At 46.4% G+C, this 20,185-nt stretch overlaps 1 protein-coding gene across 1 annotated transcript; it reads right to left on the reverse strand.

The window, feature by feature from the left end:
- Positions 1-11,300: 11,300 nt before the first annotated feature.
- LOC142776959 (uncharacterized) lies at positions 11,301-12,630 on the reverse strand. Its single transcript, XM_075881273.1, has one exon. The coding sequence runs from the start codon at positions 12,483-12,485 to the stop codon at positions 11,769-11,771; it is 717 nt and encodes a 238-aa protein (XP_075737388.1). The 5' UTR covers positions 12,486-12,630; the 3' UTR covers positions 11,301-11,768.
- Positions 12,631-20,185: the final 7,555 nt, after the last annotated feature.

The following is a 20,185-nucleotide window of genomic DNA, read 5'->3' on the forward strand; positions in this document are numbered from 1 at the left end:
GGATGTAAAATTTTCGACTGAGACCACCTGAAACCTATTTAGAAGAAAGCTCTGTAGTAGCGTTAATGCGGGACCAGTTATGCCATAGTTTACGAAATAGGATGAAATGATCAATACTATCAAATGCTTTAGTAAGGCCGACGAAGACAGATCCTGTGATGTTACCATTATCAATGAAAGCAGGATTTGGAGGTGTGCGCACTAGCGTCTAATAGAGTGTCTCGATGCACGTGCCCCCGCTTAGAGTGGTGTCAGCTTTTGTAAGGGCAGGTGACGGCCGGGCTAAACTGCACCGGGAGCGCGCAGGGGCAGTCTAACCCGGCCGTGGGCAGGTGCCGCCGCCTCCGCGGCCTTGGCGGCAGCATGACCGCCATTTTGACTCACGGAGGAAGATAAGATAGGAGAGGGCATGCCCAGCCAGCGCACTACGTGAAAAGTGTGGAGTAAATGGCGGCCATATACTGGGCACCACAGCGGCGTTGTTATGGTTGCGTGTTGCGCAGTGTAGCTGGTCTAGCAGGTGAGTGGCATGGAGGAAGGAAAAAAAAAAAAAGATTTTCCTTCCTCCATGGTGAGCGGCCGCAGCTGGCGGCGGCATGTGTGCGTACGCAGGTCTCGTGCTGAGCCTTGGCAAACAATATCCGTGCTCTGCGTCACGTTATTTGTTACGCAGTGTTCTGGCAGTTAATGTATACTCTAAGCAATGTTTGGAAAACCTTTCGTCCACCACGGGGCCTGAACAGTGCGTAGAACGAGCTCATATCTATGTGTCGTGTGGCGGATGACGCGGATGAAGCATTTGAAGTGTTCAGCGAAATTGCGTTGGGCACCATGACGAAGCAGAATGACGACGAACGCCTTGCAGGTCAGAGACGGTTGGGCAGTGCTCCTGTTTGTGGCAACAGACGAAATTGTTGTGCCCAGCAAGACGCGATGAGGACCATGTGCACATACGTAGTTTCGTGTTCGGTATGTGTACATTAACAACTTGAATGTGTGTAATAAAACAGCTTTTCTGTTCCGCTTGTTATACTCGCCCCCAGCATTGAAATCTCAACGTTAGAGCAACCGCGTTCAAGTGTCACTTGCACCGTGCTGAAGGTCACCACGGTCGCAGAATGCTGACGCCGGTGAGTTTCACGCAGAGCAGGGACACGGTGGCCGGGCGATACGTCGGCCTCGTGTCGGAATGCAACCGTAGAAGAAGGCGCACGACCGATCGTGATGTCTGTACAGTTGCTGAATTAATGAATAAGTGCAAACACTCGCCCTTGTCAGTGCATCTAGCGCACGTTATCTTGTACTTGCTTCGTTGTCGGCGTGCCGTGACTCGCTGTTAATACTCGGACGAAATGATTTCGCCGAAGGTGTCGCGCTGGCCCAGAGTGTTGAGCCCCGTTTAATTAGTTTGGGATCGTCACTACACGTGCGCTGCGCAGCCCACGTGCTTTCCGAGCCGGAGAGAGAGAGAGAGAGAGAGTCGCGCCTTCTGCTTTACATTCGGATGTAAACAAGAGTGGAAAATTTGCCCTGTCAATATGGCCGACTTCCGGCTTCACCACGGCTTCACAATGAGTGACGTCAGGGCCTCTCCTAAGTTTCCTCCATGTTTTGACTCCATGCGCCCGGTCACTTGTGCGTGTTGTTAGGCCAGCTCTCGTTTTCCTCCAGTTTAATGCACTCGCTACTGTCGCCATGGACGGGTGTCACGTGCCGCAGAGAACCAATCATTGCATAAACGCTAGAAGCAGTATCGTTTTCTAAGAGACCCAAATTGAAGGCCTCTTTCAACAGTAAAAATCGAACGTGACAAGCGGAATCCAACGATCACCCTAACTATTTGCAGCGGGAGTTTCTAGCCGATATTTCGAATGGGCACGCTAGCGAAACTTGTGCCGGCATCAATGTTGTGTAAGAAGTGAGCACACTGATATCAGCTGCACTGTGCTTGAAATATTTTGGTTCACGCGTGTATGAATCCTTCGTTTTACTTTGTAAACATTCCTGGTCACTCTCGTTGGTCACGTGTTTGCCTTTGATTTTTGCTTTCACTATTTTTCGTGATGTTAATTGTGCCATGAAATAAATCATGGCAGTTTCTCTGCAGAGCATATCTTTTTTTCTAATAATAATTATTTTAGGGAGTTCACCTTCCAAAACCACGACATGACTGTGAGAGACGCCTTATATAAAGAGTTCCGCGAATTTCTAACATCTGTGATTTTGCGTGCACAAAAGTCTAACTACTCGGGCCTCCGGCATTTTACCTCCATCGACATGGGGCCGCTGCGGCCGGAATTCGACCACGTGACCTTCGGCTCAGCAATCAAGCAACAGAACCATTGGAAAGACAGGGGTGTTTCTATTTCTATATTCCTTTCCATGATTTAGGCAGGCCTTCTGTGCTGGTCTGATGTCCATGTATGTATGTGTACAGTTAATTTTTTTTTTTTCGGAACTTAACTAAAGCTCATACATTCGTTTTTCTGTTCCCGTGTTTCAATGTTACCCGTTCGTCCTGACGTAAATATTCACACGATTGCTGCTTTTAAATCATTCGCGATCACTGCGAAGCAACTAGACGCCTAGAGAACTAGAGGCAGTCCTTAGCAAATTCTACCATATTCGCTGCGAGATTGGGCTATAGGTGGCAGCACCGTCCCGCGAAAGTGTGGATAGGCGGTCAGCGGCGCGTATACAAATACACGCGGCGGCGCTTCGTCGAGTGCGGCCTGAGCCGATTGTCGGCGGATAAATTGCGTTGACTGCAGTTTACTCTTAGTATTTACGCTCTTTTCTACTGAATCGGTGCACAACGCCTATGCAACGTTGACGTCACCCCCGAGTAAAGCGCATTCTGCCTTTCATAGGGATTCTCACCCTGGGTGACTCTCCTCAAACTTTCGCACTAAACCATAGCTTTGCTGTGTTGTTTGTACGTGGTTAGCTTGTGTACAGCCTGCTACGTACTGCTGTAGCGTGACTGAACTACTGCTTTACATCTTTGTCAAAGGTATACTACAAAAAGAGAGAAAAAAAAATCGTAGAAAGCCCTCATATCTGTGCGACTAGTTCAGTACCACCGTTCGCACCTTATACGCATATGGTTTTTTTCTCTCGTTCTGTTCACCGTGAGACGTGGGACAGTCGATAAGTCTTATCAGGAAAGCTTAGTGGCTGACGGCGCTTTGCGCACTGCGTTTACCACGCGTACGTACATGTTCTTGCACAAGTAAGAATATAAAGTTATGTAAGAGTTCAGCAGAAAGCTTTCATCGGTGAATTACGTGAATGACAGTGGCCTGGTGACAAAAGCCTGGTTAACGGGACAAGCATGTTTTTTTTTTCAGACAAAAAAAATGACCACTGCGTTCTGTCGGTCACAAAAAATGCCAAAAAAAATGCTGAAGACAATGTAGAAAAGATGAAATTTTCAGTGAACGAGTATATATATATATATATATATATATATATATATATATATATATATATATATATATATATATATATATATATATATATATATATATATATATATATATATATATATATATATATATATATATATATGACAGGCATGTCACCTGAATTAATTTTTAACGTCCGGGCTTTTTAAGGCATTCTTAAATCTAAGCACACGGTTGCGCACGGTAACTCAGTTTTAAGTAAAGTGCAAGTAGCGAAGTCTCACAGATTATGTGATTGTAATATTTCGACGTAGTGGCATCACGGCCATATAAACACAACTAGCGCTCCTCGCATGGTCGACATACTACAGTGCCGTAGTTGTACGTATACCAACAGCGCGCAAATGCATGTGCTAGAGTCAGTTTTTTTTTTTTTTTTACTACGAAGTCGCTATAAAACGCTGCATTCACGCAGCATTCAATAGTTCTCATGTTTGGGAGGATGTTGAGAGCATTTTTCAATGTATTTTGAACAGAAAGTGGCGCCCACTCTGGAATTATTCTGCTGAATGAAGGGTGTGACGACTATAAACAGCCCTCTGGAAAGTTGCACTCGCCGATCTTATTACAATGCATTAGCAGCCGAGCTAGACCAAATGATTTCGTTCGTCGTTTCCGACATATACTCGCGCTGACATGACCGGACAAACCACACTTTGAGAACGTGCATGACATACGCGCACATAGAAACATGACGTGGCTAGCCAGACGACGCACGGAACAATCCCCATTTTGCCACTTCGGCCAGTTGCCACAAATGCTTCTATCGGCAAAGCATATAATTGCGCACAATAAAATTATTTGTACAGTGAATATTTATAGGGAGAACGGCATGTGTTTATATACACTCACACACGCACATTCAGCACTTATTTTTAAGCAAGCATTACTGATAACTGATTTATTTATTTATTTATTTATTTATTTATTTATTTATTTATTTATTTATTTATTTATTTATTTATTTATTTATTTATTTATTCTTGTAAGCCACAAAGCCTCATACTGATGTGCGCATGCAAACAGTACTCGCGAAACATCTAAAATGAAGACGCATGAAAATACAATGATGGGGAACCACAGTGTGCAGTGGATACGCTGTGCCAGTAAAAACAATTCAAGAAACGAATTGTATACAATGAGTGTACACTGTGAATATGCGCGCGTCTTGTTTTTCACTCGTCTTCATCCGCGTTGAATAGCGCAGTTATAAGCCTTAAAAATAAATGTAAATTACTAGCCCGACTTAGTGCCTTACTACAAAGAGTAACTCGTGGAAAAACACTTAATACAATAAAAATGACGTTCCCCTCAACGGCGCTCGGCTGTTGACGTGAGACTCGTGGGTTTGATCCCGGCCGTGGCATTTTGATAGAAGTGAAATGCCAGAGACCCGTGCTGTACTGTGTGATGGTTGATTCGCTTTCTCGGCTGACTCGCTCGCTGGATTCCGTGCTGACCGGTTGTGCCCCAGCGAGCTCCGACGACAGCGCAGCTAGAGTGCCTAGAATATTCTCCTAGTGTCATGAACAGGCGCCTTCCCCATCGGCGGCTGGGAAATTGATTTGGATTCGGCGTTAGGGGGCGCTACTTGCAACTGGCGCGTCAGTTTGCGTGCCGGCCAGGCCTTTCAACGTTGTGTCTGGTGGCGACTTGTCTGTGTGGTGAAGCGTGTTCTCGCTACGTTTCGAATATGTGCCGTGAATTCTCGTGCAGTGATTGTGTGTGACTATGCCTGAAAAAAAAAAGGAAGAACGTGCTTTGTGCAAAGGCGGGTACAAGTCTTTCAAAGAGAAGGTGTCTCTGTTCAGGGCTCCGGCAGACCCTGTTCGTCTTCAAGAATGGGCGCGAAACATCAAAAGAGGTGACAAAGTTCTAGACGAAACTTGTGTAGTGTGTTCTCGTCATTTTGATGATCGCTACATCCAAAGAACTTTCAAGCATGTCATCAACGGTGAGGACATCGAATTCGACCGTGAACGACCATCGCTAACGCCGGACGCCGTTCCTACCATTTTCCCGGATGGCCCCGCTTACCTGACTAAACCAGTGCCTCGAAAAAGAAAAGAGAGGAATATTGCTGACTGCACAGCTCCGCCTGCTAAGCGTAAAGCGCCGAATGAACCCATGACTTCCCAGGCCTGTGACGATGCTGCCGCTGGCGAGGAAACAGCACAGGCGCCGCACCCGTTTCACAGCATAACGCCGCCGTCGGCATTTTGCAGCAAAATTTGCTTGCCCAGTAACCCAGAAGCATTGTGCTTCGCATGGCACTACAATACAGTGCTGGGTGACGTCTGCGTGTTGAAACACGTAGTGTTTTCGTCAAGCAAGGAAGTAGGTGCTGCAGATGGGTACCTTTGCAGTACTTACTGCCGCGGCATAAATGTGGAAGAGCACTATGTCAGCACCGAAACTGACGCACTCGCTTCGCTGAAAAGGGCCGACGATCTGCTTCTTTGTTGCGGCTGCGAAATTGAGCCTGCCGCTGGCACTAAGTGCGCCTACGGGAGGGAATGGTGGTCGCGGATGAGGAGAGAAATATGTGATTTTTTGTGTTGAACAGTCGTACCGCTGGGAGCCCCCGGTTGGCCACCCCTTAATTACCGCAATTTAAAAAGTAGCATTGGTAACGCGCGAGCGGCCAATCTATGAAGAGGCGGCACGGCAGGAGGACACAAAATCTCAACAAGGCAGAGAGCTCGCATACATTTCGTTCAAATTCACACGCTTTATTTACAGTCTGCATGGAAAACACAGGATAACAAGGCAATCACGTGCTAAGCCATGAAACCACCACTGCAATTTCAACGCAAAGCGTCTGCTCCGGCTTGCTGCCTTCCCAGCTTGCCGAAAAAGCAGCGCGCCAGAGAGCGGTACTGCCACCTGGCGGCTGTATCACATACCGTTTCCCCTCGGCCGGCCCGTTCACGACACTAGGAGAAATATTCTAGGCACTCTAGCGCAGCTCTGGCCGACTGGCTCGCCCTCCTGCAACCGACAAGAGCTCTCGCCGAGTGGTGCCACGTCCTCGGACTCCTGCGACCGTGTCCTTTTTTCCCATCTTCTCCTTACCTCCGTAGGTGGCTGTCCCTGGGCCTCACTCTCTCCTTCCGCTTTTTCTATCTCTATACCTTTTAATCCTATCTTTTTAATCCCACCTTACCACCATCCTTTCTGAGCTACTGTTGAGGTGTCCTCCCCCTGAGAGGCACTTACGGGGCTCACTTTTCTCCTCTTTTCATTTAAGAATCACTCCCCCTCAGTCTATAGGTTGAAAAACACCAGGGAATCAGAATTTCCGCGCTCCTGAGACGAGCCTCTAATCATATTGCGGTTTTGGAGCGTAAAAAAGCCCAGATACCATTATTAAAGAAGGCATATAAACGACGCTGCCAATCCGCCGCACAAAATGGAGGAAAAAAAATGGCGACCCTAAAGCTTCGTCTTTAGGAGTTGAACTCGATGGCGATATTCTGCTCCTATAGTGTGCACTTCAAACACTAATTAGTGCATGAAGCCTTTTCGAACTTGTTATGCAGACACTGCGTGGCCTTAAGGGAATAGGCGCACTATAGTGTGTGTGTAGTGGGTGACCGGCTTTAAACGACGAAGTCATTATGACAACTACATGTTGTGACGCCCGATGGCGATTCGCGCTTGCACCACGCATTAACTTTACTGGATTTTTTTTATTTTTTTATTTGGGCATAACACATACAGGGTTTGCCCGTGAGGTAAGGCAAAAGGAGGACTTAAACCCCCTGACCAGGTCGTACCTCACTGGGGCAGCAGAGACAGCGGATTCGAAAGTTGCAATTTCACTAGAACATAATAAGTCAACATGAACATAACCACTAGTACAATAAGAACATGACCGCTAATTACAGTAAGAACGTAATGACAATAATGATATAGTAACAGCAAGAACATAATCACTAAGCAACAAGATCATAACAATGCAGTGACCAGTAATGCTTACTTACAGAACACTTAGTACCAATGCTAATGCAGTAACCAAAGATATTAACATTTACACAACACATATCCAATTCCGAAGCAAGAAACATGTTAATTATTGACTGTTTAAATTCATGAATTGTTTTACAACTTCTGGCTATTTTAACAACATTATGATACATATTACATAAAGACATAGTTTCATACTCAAGGGTTTGCATACCATAGTTTGTCCTGGCCTTCTTCATTACTATTGATGTGCGGCGTAAACTGTACCCTGTGTCTCGACTGAGGTACCTGTTTGAAAATGTCTCAAAGTTGCTGGAAACTTCTTTAAACAGCTGAATGCAAATCTTCGATCTTTAAGAGTTTCTAATGTCAAGGATATTGCAGCGCATCATTAATTTAGAAGACCCTATGTATTGATTTGAAGAGTTAAGCAAACGAACAGCTTGACGCTGTAGTACTGCTAGTTTTTCTATATCGGTTTTGTTTCCGTTCTCCCATACTAATAAGCCATAGCTAAGATGCGAAATGAACAAGTGAAAAGTACAGTTGTCTGACGAACTTGACAGGCAGATAGCATCGTATTCGTCGTAGTAGACCAACAGAGCGTGCTACCTTGGTGCGGACCTTATTTATTTGCTCTGACCAGCTTAAATTTTTATGAAATATAACACCTAGAAAAGAATGGCTTGTCACATGCTCTAGTTGCTATCCACGGTATAGAAGTTTTACATCGTAGCTTATTTCTTTATTCTTAAAACAAAAACCGTAAACTTTGTTTTCTTCGCATTTCGGTTAAGCTGATTTACATATAGCCATTGGTGAAGTTCTTTTTGTAGTGGCGTGCCCGGGTAGCGCGGACGCCGCTAGCCGAGTCAAAAGTGGGCGTGAAGCCCGCGAAGAATGACCCGACAACGCGTAGTTCACAAACAGCAAAAAGCCCCGTTTAATGCCTACCGATGCCTTTTATACAGAGTGGGGGCGCCACCTCCCAGTTACTAGAAGCAACAGGTGGCGTCCTCTACATCCCTCCTTCCGGAGCTCTCAAACACAAGTGCTCCAAAAGAGCACCACCAAGAAACAGTCCTTGCAGCAGTCTCACAAATTCAGTCTCCGAGGTGGCACCACGCGCCGGCCGTATCGTGCGTAACGGTGACCTGGCGATCCTGCAGCAGGTGCAGGAGCTGGAGTGTCCGATGGGTTACCGGTTGCTGCCCGCTGTGGTCCGGGAGACGGCGCCGATGTCGGGGCCGCAGGGTTGGGGATTCCCGTCTCATCTGAGGGGGCCGACTGAGGATTGCTGCAGGGGACAAGGTGTCTGCGGTTTCTCACTAGTATGCCACTGGGCGTCTGGACGATGTACGAGCGGGGTCTCTGAGCCGGGCTTAGGACCGTCGCCCTTGCCCGCGTGTCACGCACCCAGACTTCCTTCCCATCGTCGAGAGCACGAAGGTCATGCGCTGCGTGTCGGTGATTGTAGTCTCTGTGTTGTCTTCGTCTCTGGGCGGCATCTCTGTCATTGAATTCCTTCACCTGGGGTCAATCTGGAACAAGGCTTTGAGCCGTGGCTGGCACAGAAATTCGCAAAGAGCGTCCCATGAGCAGTTGGGCCGGGCTGTAGCCAGACACACCGGGAGTGTTACGGTATGCTAGCAGAGCCAAAAACGGGTCTGTGGCCTTCAGAAACAACTCCTTGATCGTGCGAACCATGCGCTCTGCTTCTCCGTTCGACTGCGGGTAGCGTGGACTGCTCGTGACATGCGTGAAACCCTATGTCTCCCCAAAGTTCTCAAAAGCTTTGCAGGAAAACTGTGGCCCATTGTCGCTGACAACAGTCACCGGGATGCCGTGTCGGGCAAATGTGCTCTTGATCGCAGAAATAACGGCTCCCGCAGAAGTGGACCTGAGTGTGAGGACCTCAGGGTACCGAGAACGGTAGTCGACAACCACCAGGAACTCTTGATTAGCAAAATGAAACAAGTCAATGGCCACCCTTTCCCACGGAGCTGATGGTGTCTCGGTCGCAATCATGGGCTCACAGCGTTGAACGCGTATAGAAGCACATGCTGGGCAGTTCTCAACGGCTGCTTTAACCTGGCTGTTGAGACCGGGCCACCACACAGAGCCTCGGGCCACCGCCAAGCACCGATTGACGCCTTGATGACCATCGTGCAGCAGGTTCACGATGTCTCTGCGTAGTGCTGCGGGCACAACTAGGCGTCCGCCCATGAACAGCATGTTCTCGCATACAGTGAAATCTCCCCGGTGGTCCCAGTAACGCGTCATGTTGAGCTGCAGACGGTCTCGTCGAGGCCACCCTTTCATGCAGTATGCTTTCAGCATTGAGCACTCGCCGTCTGAAGTTTGGTGAGACCTGAAGTCTTCAAGACGTACGGCCAGGGTTGAAGGAAGGGCTGCCACGACCAGAGACACAAAAATTTCTGTGCTGTCCTCTTCGGACGTGGAAGAGCCTTCGGGATCCCTAGAGAGGGTGTCTGCAGTGGCCAGGTACTTTCCTGGAACATACTTGACTGTGAACTGATATCGCATGAGCCTTATGCGAAATCTTTGGATGTGAGGGGGCATGAGGTCCAGATCGGCGGAACCAAGCAACCTGACGAGCGGCTGATGGTCGGTTTCAACTACAAAGCTGAGTCCACGCAGGAATTCCTCAAACCTCTTGATAGCCCAAGAGACACCAAGCGCTTCTTTCTCAATCTGACTGTACCGCTGCTTAGCGGTAGTCAGTGCTCTTGACGCGAACGCGACAGCCCGTCGCTCTCCCGTCTGTTGCTCCCGCAAGAGAACCGCGCCTAGCCCAAACGAACTGGCATCTGCCGACACAAGGGTGGGTAGCTCTGAATTGTAGCTGGCCATACAAGCATTAGATGCCACCATTCCCTTCAATGTCTCGAAAGAGGTTGCTTGCGCATGGTCCCAGGTCCAGACCGCGTTCTTGTTCAACAGGAGCCGTATCGGTGTAGTGACGGCAGACAGGTTCGGTAAAAATCTTCCAATGTGGTTCAGCATGCCCAGGAAACGACGGACGCCATGCGTATCTGTCGGCGGATTCATGTTCACAATAGCAGATACCTTGTCAGGGTCAGCCGAGATGCCACTGGCGCTCACCACTACACCAAGGAACTTGACGGAAGATACCCCGAAGGAGCATTTCGAGGCATTCAACGTAATGCCCGCTTGTTCTAACTTGCGAAGGACTGCTTGGAGTCTGCTGTCGTGCTGGGAACGGCTCCTGCCGAATACTAGATTGTCATCTACCATGTTCACACACCCTTCCAGGCCCTCTAGAATCCGAGACATTTGGCGATGAAATACTTCGGGAGCGGACGTGATGCCGAAGGGCAGGCGGCGGTAGCAGTAGCGTCCGAACGGTGTTATGAAGGTAGTCAGCTCCTGACAGCTTTCCGATAGCCTTACTTGATGAAACCCCGATTTTGCATCAAGTTTCGAGAAGACCGCGGCATTGCCAAGACGGCCAAGTACCTGGTCCACTGTGGGCATAAGGTGTCGCTCCCGAAGAACTACTTGGTTCAACTTCATGAGGTCAACACAAATTCTGTATTCGCCATCGGCTTTGGGTACCAGCACAATACCAGCACACCACGGGGGTGGCACTGTGACTCGCCGGATGACCTCGTCCCTTTCCATGGCATCTAAGTCCTTCTTGACTACGCCTTCGAGGGTAATAGGGATGCGCCTAGGAACGCTTAGATAAAATGGAATCGCTCCCGGCTTGATACGAATGTGGTATTCTTCAGGCATCTCGCCAAGGCCTGAGAATAGCGAAGCTGCGGCCTTGTCTGACGTTGGGGGCCTATTCGGAGCTTCCGCATCTTCCACGGTGTCAACAAACTAGACGACTCCCAGGTCCACTACCGCCGAGTAACCCAGCAGAGGAGAGTCAATGTCTGCTACAACGTACAACGTTTTGCATACCGACCGGCCTCGCCACGACAGGGTAGCAGGAAATGTCCCAAGCAACCTTAGGCGGCAGCGGCCCGGCCCCATCAACCGTTCATTATCGGGTTTGTCAAGGTCTACTGGGCACCCGGCGAAGCTCGGAGGTACGACCGAAACGTCCGCCCCAGTATCCACTTTGAATTGAAGGGGGCGTCCGTTGACATGAACAACAACGTGCCGGCGTTCTGTTTTCGAGACATCCACGGCGCCGAGCTGGATTTGGCTTAAACGCCTAGTATTATTCGAGCGGCAAACCGCCGCGCAGTGTCCCTTCTTGCGACATTGGTTGCATGTGACCCACCGTGCTGGACACTCAGATCGCAGATGAGGGGCGTGGCCGCAAAAATCGCATGCCTACTTCGGGCCGGCGCGGTACTCGGGAGGCCGACAGACGTTACTTTTACTTCGGGCAGCTTCGCATGCTGGGGCGTCGGCCATTCGGTACTGGTTGTTCGCAACGGTGTCGACGTTCAGTGCGTCTGGTGCAAGGCCTGTCCCCTGACGCCGCAATTTCTCATTTTCAGCGTCTTCGTACTGACGCGCTTGGATGAGCGCCTCGTCCAGTGTAAGCTTTGGATTGCGGCAGAGCTGGTCGGTCAAGCGAGAGTCAAGCAAACCTACGATAAATCTGTCCCGAACCAGCCGGTCGTCGATTTCCCGAGAGGCGTAGTTGCACTTCTTCACGAGATTTCGGAGCGCCGTGAAAAACGCGTCGACTGACTCGCCTACCGCTTGCGTGCGCTTGTGGAACCTGCTCGACTCGTATACCTCGTTGACGGGGTGTACAAAATATCCCGAAAGACTTGTTGTCACGCCGGAGTACGAACGATAGGCCTCGGCGTCTGACATGAAAGACGAAAGCACCTCGCGACCTTGGGGACCCATACAGTAGAGGAGCGTGCGTACCTTGGTTTCTTCGGGGGCGGAGGACAGTCCTGAGGCGAAGGAGTAATCCTCGAATTGTTGAAGCCACGCCGTCCATTGGGCTGGGTTGTCAAAAGTGAACTGCGGCGGAGTTCGCAATGTGAAGCTGGCGGTCACGGCGGAGGCGGCGGCTGGGTTATCCTGCATGTTGCACGGTTGTCGCAGGACCCCACTTCTCACACCATGTAGTGGCGTGCCCGGGTAGCGCGGACGCCGCTAGCCGAGTCAAAAGTGGGCGTGAAGCCCGCGAAGAATGACCCGACAACGCGTAGTTCACAAACCGCAAAAAGCCCCGTTTAATGCCCACCGATGCCTTTTATACAGAGTGGGGGCACCACCTCCCAGTTACTAGAAGCAACAGGTGGCGTCCTCTACACTTTTATCCAAGAATTTGCAGTAACTTCTAGTTCCTGAAGGTCAGCACCAGAAAAAAAACACATTAGTGTCATCCGCGTACATGATCATTTCATCTGTGAGTAAAATGTTTACTATATCATTTATATACGTGATAAACAATAATGGCCCTAAGATTGAACCTTGTGGTACCCCATATTTAATCAAGCTTTTGTCTGAACTGTAATCCTGCAGGGAAGTATACTGCAATCGAGAATCAAGGTAGCTATTCATAAGTTCTAAGGCTGCGCCGCGAATGCCATATACGTGGAGCTTGTTAAGCAATATTTCATGTTTTATAGAATCGAAGGCCTTTCGAAAGTCTAAAAATATACCAATGGTGATTTTTTTTCTTCAATATTACTTATAATTGTATCTCTGATTCTTAATAATGCCATTTCGGCTGACTTATTCTTTTGAATAAAGCCATATTGTTTATCCGAAATAATGCCTTTATCCAGTAGAAAGCTATTAAGGCGCTTATATATAATACGCTCAGCTATTTTTGAAAATAATGGGAGCACCGAAATCGGTCTGTAGTTGTTTAAGTCATAGTGATTCCCACCCTTAAAGATTACTGCAACACGAGCTAGCTACATTTTTTCAGGAAAAATACCAGTGGAGAGTATACTGTTGCAAGTATGTTCCAATGAACCGCATATTATGTGAGCAACTGCTTTAATCGGTTGAGCTTTGATGCCATCCTCTCCAGCGGCTGACTTGTTACTCAAGGAGTTAATAATGGAAAAAATCTCACTTTCAGATGTAGGCGTAAGGAATGTTGTCTCGCTGACACGATTACCAATGTAACTTTCATAATTTCGATTTTGGGAAAAACGAAATATAGAGGTTGGAGCACCAGCATTGATAAAATGATTATTAAAGAGGTGAGCTGCATCATTACCACAGTACTTAACATCATTTACAACAATTTCTGACGGCACATTTTGCGAACAGGAACCTATTAGCTCGCGGTATATGTTCCACATTCTACGACCATCACTCATGGAAGTTTCAAATTTACGCGTATAGTATTCAGATTTTGCTTTCTTCAGATCACTGTTGAGTTTGTTCCGGACTTGTTTGAATTCTTTTAATATTTGGGGGTCTCTTGTCTTTAAGAAGTGACTGAATAATTTGTCTCTCTGTTGTATTGTGAAGCATGTGTTGTATTGTGAAGCATTTCATGTTGTATTGTGAAGCATGTATACAGGACGCATGTATTTGTAAAGCACGAGTGTTACTTTCACTGCATTTCCAAGCAGAGGAAGATATTTTCACGAGTGTTGAAGATTGGGCGAGTTGGTTCGTCGTACTTGAACTGGTATAGCGCATTACGGGGAAGAAGAAACGGCCGAGCAGACCGACACAAGAGGACAGAGCGCTAACTTCCAACTGAGCTTTATTGTCAAACTGCATCAAATATGTAGACCGGCGCAAGCATACAAAACCACCCTAACGCAACGACAAGATAACACACATCACACCGTCACATATCACAGATTCATAGGCGATTATCCTGATTAAGGAAGGCCACTTCATGTTCAGATAAAACCAAATAAGGGGCGCTAATACACGTGCTGCCAGCTCTTGCTATACAATGCGTTTCTATAATTTCTCGAGTTAATTGTGACGGGTGTTTTTTTATTTTTTTTATCACTTCACATTCATCAAACATGGGGGTACATCCACAATCGCGGCAGTGAATTCCAATGTGGCCCTGGATTGCTTTGTGAGCATTATAATGGTGCTCTTTTAGCCTTTCATTAAGGCATCGCCCCGTTTGGCCGAAATACCACATACCACATGAGAATGGAATAGCGTAGACAACCCCCACTACACACGGCACAAACCGAGTTTCGTGCTTAGTTGCGCAACCCGTGGTACGTGATTTGAGAGGGTTGACTGCTTTGCAAAGCCGCTGTAACTTATCCGGCGCTGAAAACACCACTTTGACGCTGCATTTCTCCCCTATCTTTTTTAGCCGGTGGGAAATGTCATGCACGTAGGGTACAACTACGGGTCTTTTTCGGTCGTTCGATTCCGGCTGAGCCTCTGAGTTGCAGCCTTTCCTTATCTGTTTTAATAGCTTTTCAGCTATAGATGCCAGTAGGATAGCTGGGTACCCAGCACTCAAAAGCCTTTCAGCTTGAGCAGCAAAGCTGCGCTGCATGACATGATGACACGATTTCCTAAGAGGATCGATGAGAGAAAGATTTGTGATGCTGCGCTTAACTAACTTGGAATGGGAAAAGTCATAGGGTAAAAGGGGTTTTCCATTTCTAGGTTCAAATAGCCAGCACACATGGTCAGGTGAAAGAATTAAATTCAAATCTAAAAAGCGTAAGCTATTGTCAACTGGCAACGCATGAGTCAAAAAAAGCGGTTTAAAACATTCTTTAAAAGTCATTACAACACCGTCGGTTAGGTGCTGGCAGGCAGCGTCACTGCAGTCAATGAAAATTAAAAAGTCTTCTACGTAACGACATATTTTGGTGACAATATTTTGGTCCAGCATGCTCATCAGCAACCGGTCAAAATATGCAAAGTATATGTCACTAAGGATCGGGGCGAGGCATGACCCGATGCAGACACCACTATTCTGTATGTATTTACGATCATTAAAAGATACAAAAGTCGACTTGATGTAAAAGGACAGAAGCTCTAAGAGGTTACTGTTATGGACACCCGTGAGATTCTGGAAGGCTACAGCACCAAATGAGTCAATGGCATTGTCAACACACTGTAACAACTTCTCGTGCGGCAAAGAGTAATACAAATCTTTTATATCGACCGAAAGTGCTTTTAAGCCCCTGTCGTTATGTTCCAGAAAGTTGACCAAAATGTCCGAATTCCTAATTAAAAAGGGGTCATCGATGGTGAGCAAATTGAGTTTTTCTTGCAGAAATAATGTCGTTGCGTTAGGGTGGTTTTGTATGCTTGCGCCGGTCTACATATTTGATGCAGTTTGACAATAAAGCTCAGTTGGAAGTTAGCGCTCTGTCCTCTTGTGTCGGTCTGCTCGGCCGTTTCTTCTTCCCCGTAATGCGCTATACCAGTTCAAGTAAGATATTTTCACTACATTCACAATCAGGCGCGTGGCTTTGTGGTATATAGAACATCCGCTTGCCACGAAAACGACCCGGGTTCAATCCTAACTCAGACCCAAACGACGCGGGCTCAATCCCTGCTCTAACACACGGCTTTTTAAATAATTCATTTCATTTGCATCAGTCTCGATTTTTCCGTCGCGCATTAGATGATATTTAACTCACAACCAACGATGCCGACGCCCGAATTTCTGTGAAACGAGCTCTTAAGGTGGTGCATGGTTTCATTATCGCCATCTTGCCAGTAATGCCGAAACGAAATAGGAACTTAATGAACAATAAACCATTTGTACTTCAGTCGCCATATATTTTATCACGTATTGATTGTCGCATTAAGGTCAGAAAGAGGATTTGCCGAAATATAGAGCCTGCCTCAATTTCATCATCCCGCGTATCAACACCAAACGAGACTTGCCCCCCCCCCCCCTCCCACCACCACCACTCGGTATCTATCACCGACAGGGCTAAGGCCAAGGAAGTTCGCCATAAACACGTGTGTGATTCTGCTCTTCCATGTAATATCATGTATGGGCCGTGAGAGCACCTCTGATCAAAAACTCACCAAATAATCCACGGATCGCCAGTTCCTAACATCTGCAAGGCGGTCATGCCAGCTGTTTTTCGCTTGATATGCAAGTACTTGTGCTCTGCTAATGTAAACTGTGGACTTATGTCAAAATAAAAGTCTGACGTCTTTTACCAAGCAATGGCCTTTGGGACAAAACTGAAGCCAATATCTGTCATAAAATATGCCAGAAAACTAACATGTTTTTTTCTAGAACCAGTGACACAAGTTCGTTTCTGTGTGGTGACGTCTGCTTTTCAATGATAGCTGGGTTACGTTCGAGGTCACTATGGATACTGGCATGACCATTCTTTTAGGGGACGTTCATCCTGAGTGATGCCAACGGGACGGCTTTAAGCTCTCCCATAGTAGAGCACCTAGAGTACTCTGAATCGTTACCCACTTCTTCTAAACACAGCTATATGCTCTCCCATAGTAGAGTACCTAGTACTCTAAATAGTTAATCACTTTTGACACACGTCTCTCAATCCTGGGACGGCTGTATGTTATTTTATAGTACAGTACTGAGTACTCTATATTGTTAAGGTAGCGGTTACACTGTTGCCCCTTGCCAGTAATGCCGAAAAGGACACCAGGTGCCTCCACTAAATTAGGAATAGAAAGACAATTCGGAGATAAAACTCCCAAACTTGTACTGGCCCGTCTCACTGGATTAGGAGATGGAAAGCGGGCTGTCACTGTTCGGAGAAATGAGGCATTGAGCAGGAGCTTTTTTCCTTCTTGTTTATACCTCTATCTCAGCGTCAAAATCCCGTGCTCACTTGTCTTCACCCCTTGGGGCGAAGTGATTTTCAAGCGACGAACAATGGTGGTGCAAACCGCTCAAGTTTACTTTTGGTTTTCAGACTGTCGACCACCCCTGCTTCACTGACCAGCTGCCCTCCATGACAGTGAGTGCCGGAATGCGCGGCTGGCGACAATAAACTCCCTCGCGGAAGTCACATCACAATCGAACAATGAGACATCCTTCGATGTACATGTGTAAATAATCCCCCACTGCATCTTGCTTGTGCCTCTTTCAATGATGGTCACCTTTCACTTGTGATAATGTTGAGCCAGACAGTGGTCATCATAACGAAATCACCTTTTCTTTTTATTCATTTGCGTGTAGTTTGCCAAGTTAGCAGCCACTCATTCTTATCACTCTCTACCCCGCCACCAACAATAACTATCTCTCGAAGATGACACCTCAACAGGAACACACAGGGGAAAGGGGACGAAAAGGTAACATAGCGGGTAAAAGACGCAAGTTTGGGGGGGGGGGGGTCAATGTGCCATCCAATCTTGTGCAGACGCGCCAAACTCAGTAGGAGGGGCCGTGAAAGGTGCCGCGATCCGGTGAAATGAAGCGCTGAGCAGGGGTAGAGTGTACTAGAAGTGATGAGTGGCGTGACCGCGCCTCGCCGCTTGATACCTTCCGCGTGCCCGTAGCGGCGGCGCTGCAGTCGAATAGTACTGAAAGAGCCACACGCCGCGTGCAGGAACTGCTATGGGCTTCGGCTTCTCCGGTGCGCTTTTTTAATGCAGATTTCTTCCTACCTGCCCATCATTCATGCCTAGCACATGATGTCATAACCCTTGAAGTATGACACGCCAATCTACTGAATTTGAGCTCCATAAAAGTCTTTGTGAGAGATCGAAAATTATCTGAAAAAGGAGTGTTTTATTATGATTTCTTCTGTCTTAACTCTTTCATCGCTAGGCAGGTGCCTACAATATTAAAAATAACTCAGCCGATTTATTGGAAGTTAGCTGTGCTCAGAAATCTGCGAAATTAAATAAAAATTTATCATATCAAACGCACGGAGAACCAGGAGGTCGTAAGTAAAGAGGGAAGAGGAAGGGAATCTGAACCCCCTACACAAGGATTTTTTTTCGTAATTTAATTTTTCAGGGTATACTAAAATATTTACACTTATTCACAGCGACCACCAATTTCCAAAGTTAGTCGTCCTGCTGCACCTCCCCCCCCCCCCCCTCACAAAAAAAATCCGGGGTAGCCCTGCGCCGAACGTTTACAGTTGGCGAAGCTGAATATAGCATGCTTCTGTATAAATGCGCACTGTAAATTTCACCTTTTCGACAGTATGAGGGCGCAAAACTAGTTCCAGTCTAACGAAGTCGGATAATCGGACAAGAATGCCAGCTCCACTACAACTGTATAAAATGGCGGCTTTTCTGTGGGGCATTGCATATATATATATATATATATATATATATATATATATATATATATATATATATATATATATATATGGGAAAGAAGTGTATACCTAAGGGCTCGTTTTTCCGTGTTTTAACACAATTAACATTAATGAGATCTAACAGACAGTAATGCCAAGGAATGTACAGGGGAAGTTATTCGAACCAATGAAATGTAAATAAGAGGAAAGAAAAGTGGATGAAAAAATAACCAGCCGTGAGCAGGAAACGAACCTATGACCTTCGAATAACGCGTTCGATGCTCTAACCACTGAGCTACCACAGCGGCCTTCCCTCCATCCACTTTTTTGGGTTTATATGTGAATTTAGAAGTAGGAGTGACAGTCAGCGCCATCTATAAGCCAAGCGACGAGTGTGAAAACACTCTTTTATGCGCATGTTTGGCGTCACGCAGCACGTGAACTTTTTATGAGCGGGCAGCTGATTAATAGTCCCTCGTATACAACCTAATGACACCAAGTCTGCCAGTACGAGATCCTCGTTTAGTGAAATAAGGGAAAGAAGTGTATACCTAAGGGCTCGTTTTTCCGTGTTTTAACACAATAATAATGAGATCTAACAGACAGTAATGCCAAGGAATGTGCAGGGGAAGTTATTAGAACCAATGAAATGTAAATAAGAAGAAAAAAAAAGTGGATGAAAAAATAACCAGCCGTGAGCAGGAAACGAACCTACGACCTTCGAATAACGCGTTCGATGCTCTAACCACACACACACACACACACACACACACACACACACACACACACACACACAGATATATATATATATATATATATATATATATATATATATATATAAATATATATATATATATATATATATATATATATATATATATATATATATATATATATATATATATATGAGATATGGCACAACGGGAGCGTTGTCAACAAGGATATATATATATATATATATATATATATATGTGTGTGTGTGTGTGTGTGTGTGTGTGTGTGTGTGTGTGTGTGTGTGTTTACTGTGTACATATACAACTAAAATTTCTCTAAACAAAATGTACCACTGCCTGGATACACTTTTGACACTTAATAAGAACTACACCTATAATACTAAACATCGTCATAAATTTGCTGGCTTGCAATGGCGTTACACCAATAGAATATTTGAAAAGCAGCACAATTTAAGCTGTCGACGGAAAATGAGAACTGGTTTCAGTGAATTTACGCAAATTAACAAACGGGCTTTATATATACAACTGACAATTTTTATTATATTTAAGATAACCTCTTTCGCATAGAGCTCTTTACTAGGAGGTACAGGCGTTCCTTCAGCTCGGCTCCCTGGCTCAGCCTCCTGAAGCTTACATAAAAGAAGCAAAGTGAGCGTGAAAGCATGCGGGTAAAACAAGAAAGCCTTTCAGAAAGCATCAATTATTATCTTCCACAAACCTGGCATGATATAACCGAGTCATCACCGATGTAAATGTGGTGACAACGTTACTCGGGTTTCTCATGAAACAATCGAGCGCATGTGGACTTATATGAGAAACAGTACTCTTGATATAGAAACTG

The sequence above is a fragment of the Rhipicephalus microplus genome, chromosome X, assembly GCF_043290135.1.
Source record: "Rhipicephalus microplus isolate Deutch F79 chromosome X, USDA_Rmic, whole genome shotgun sequence".
NCBI classification, from domain to species: domain Eukaryota; kingdom Metazoa; phylum Arthropoda; class Arachnida; order Ixodida; family Ixodidae; genus Rhipicephalus; species Rhipicephalus microplus.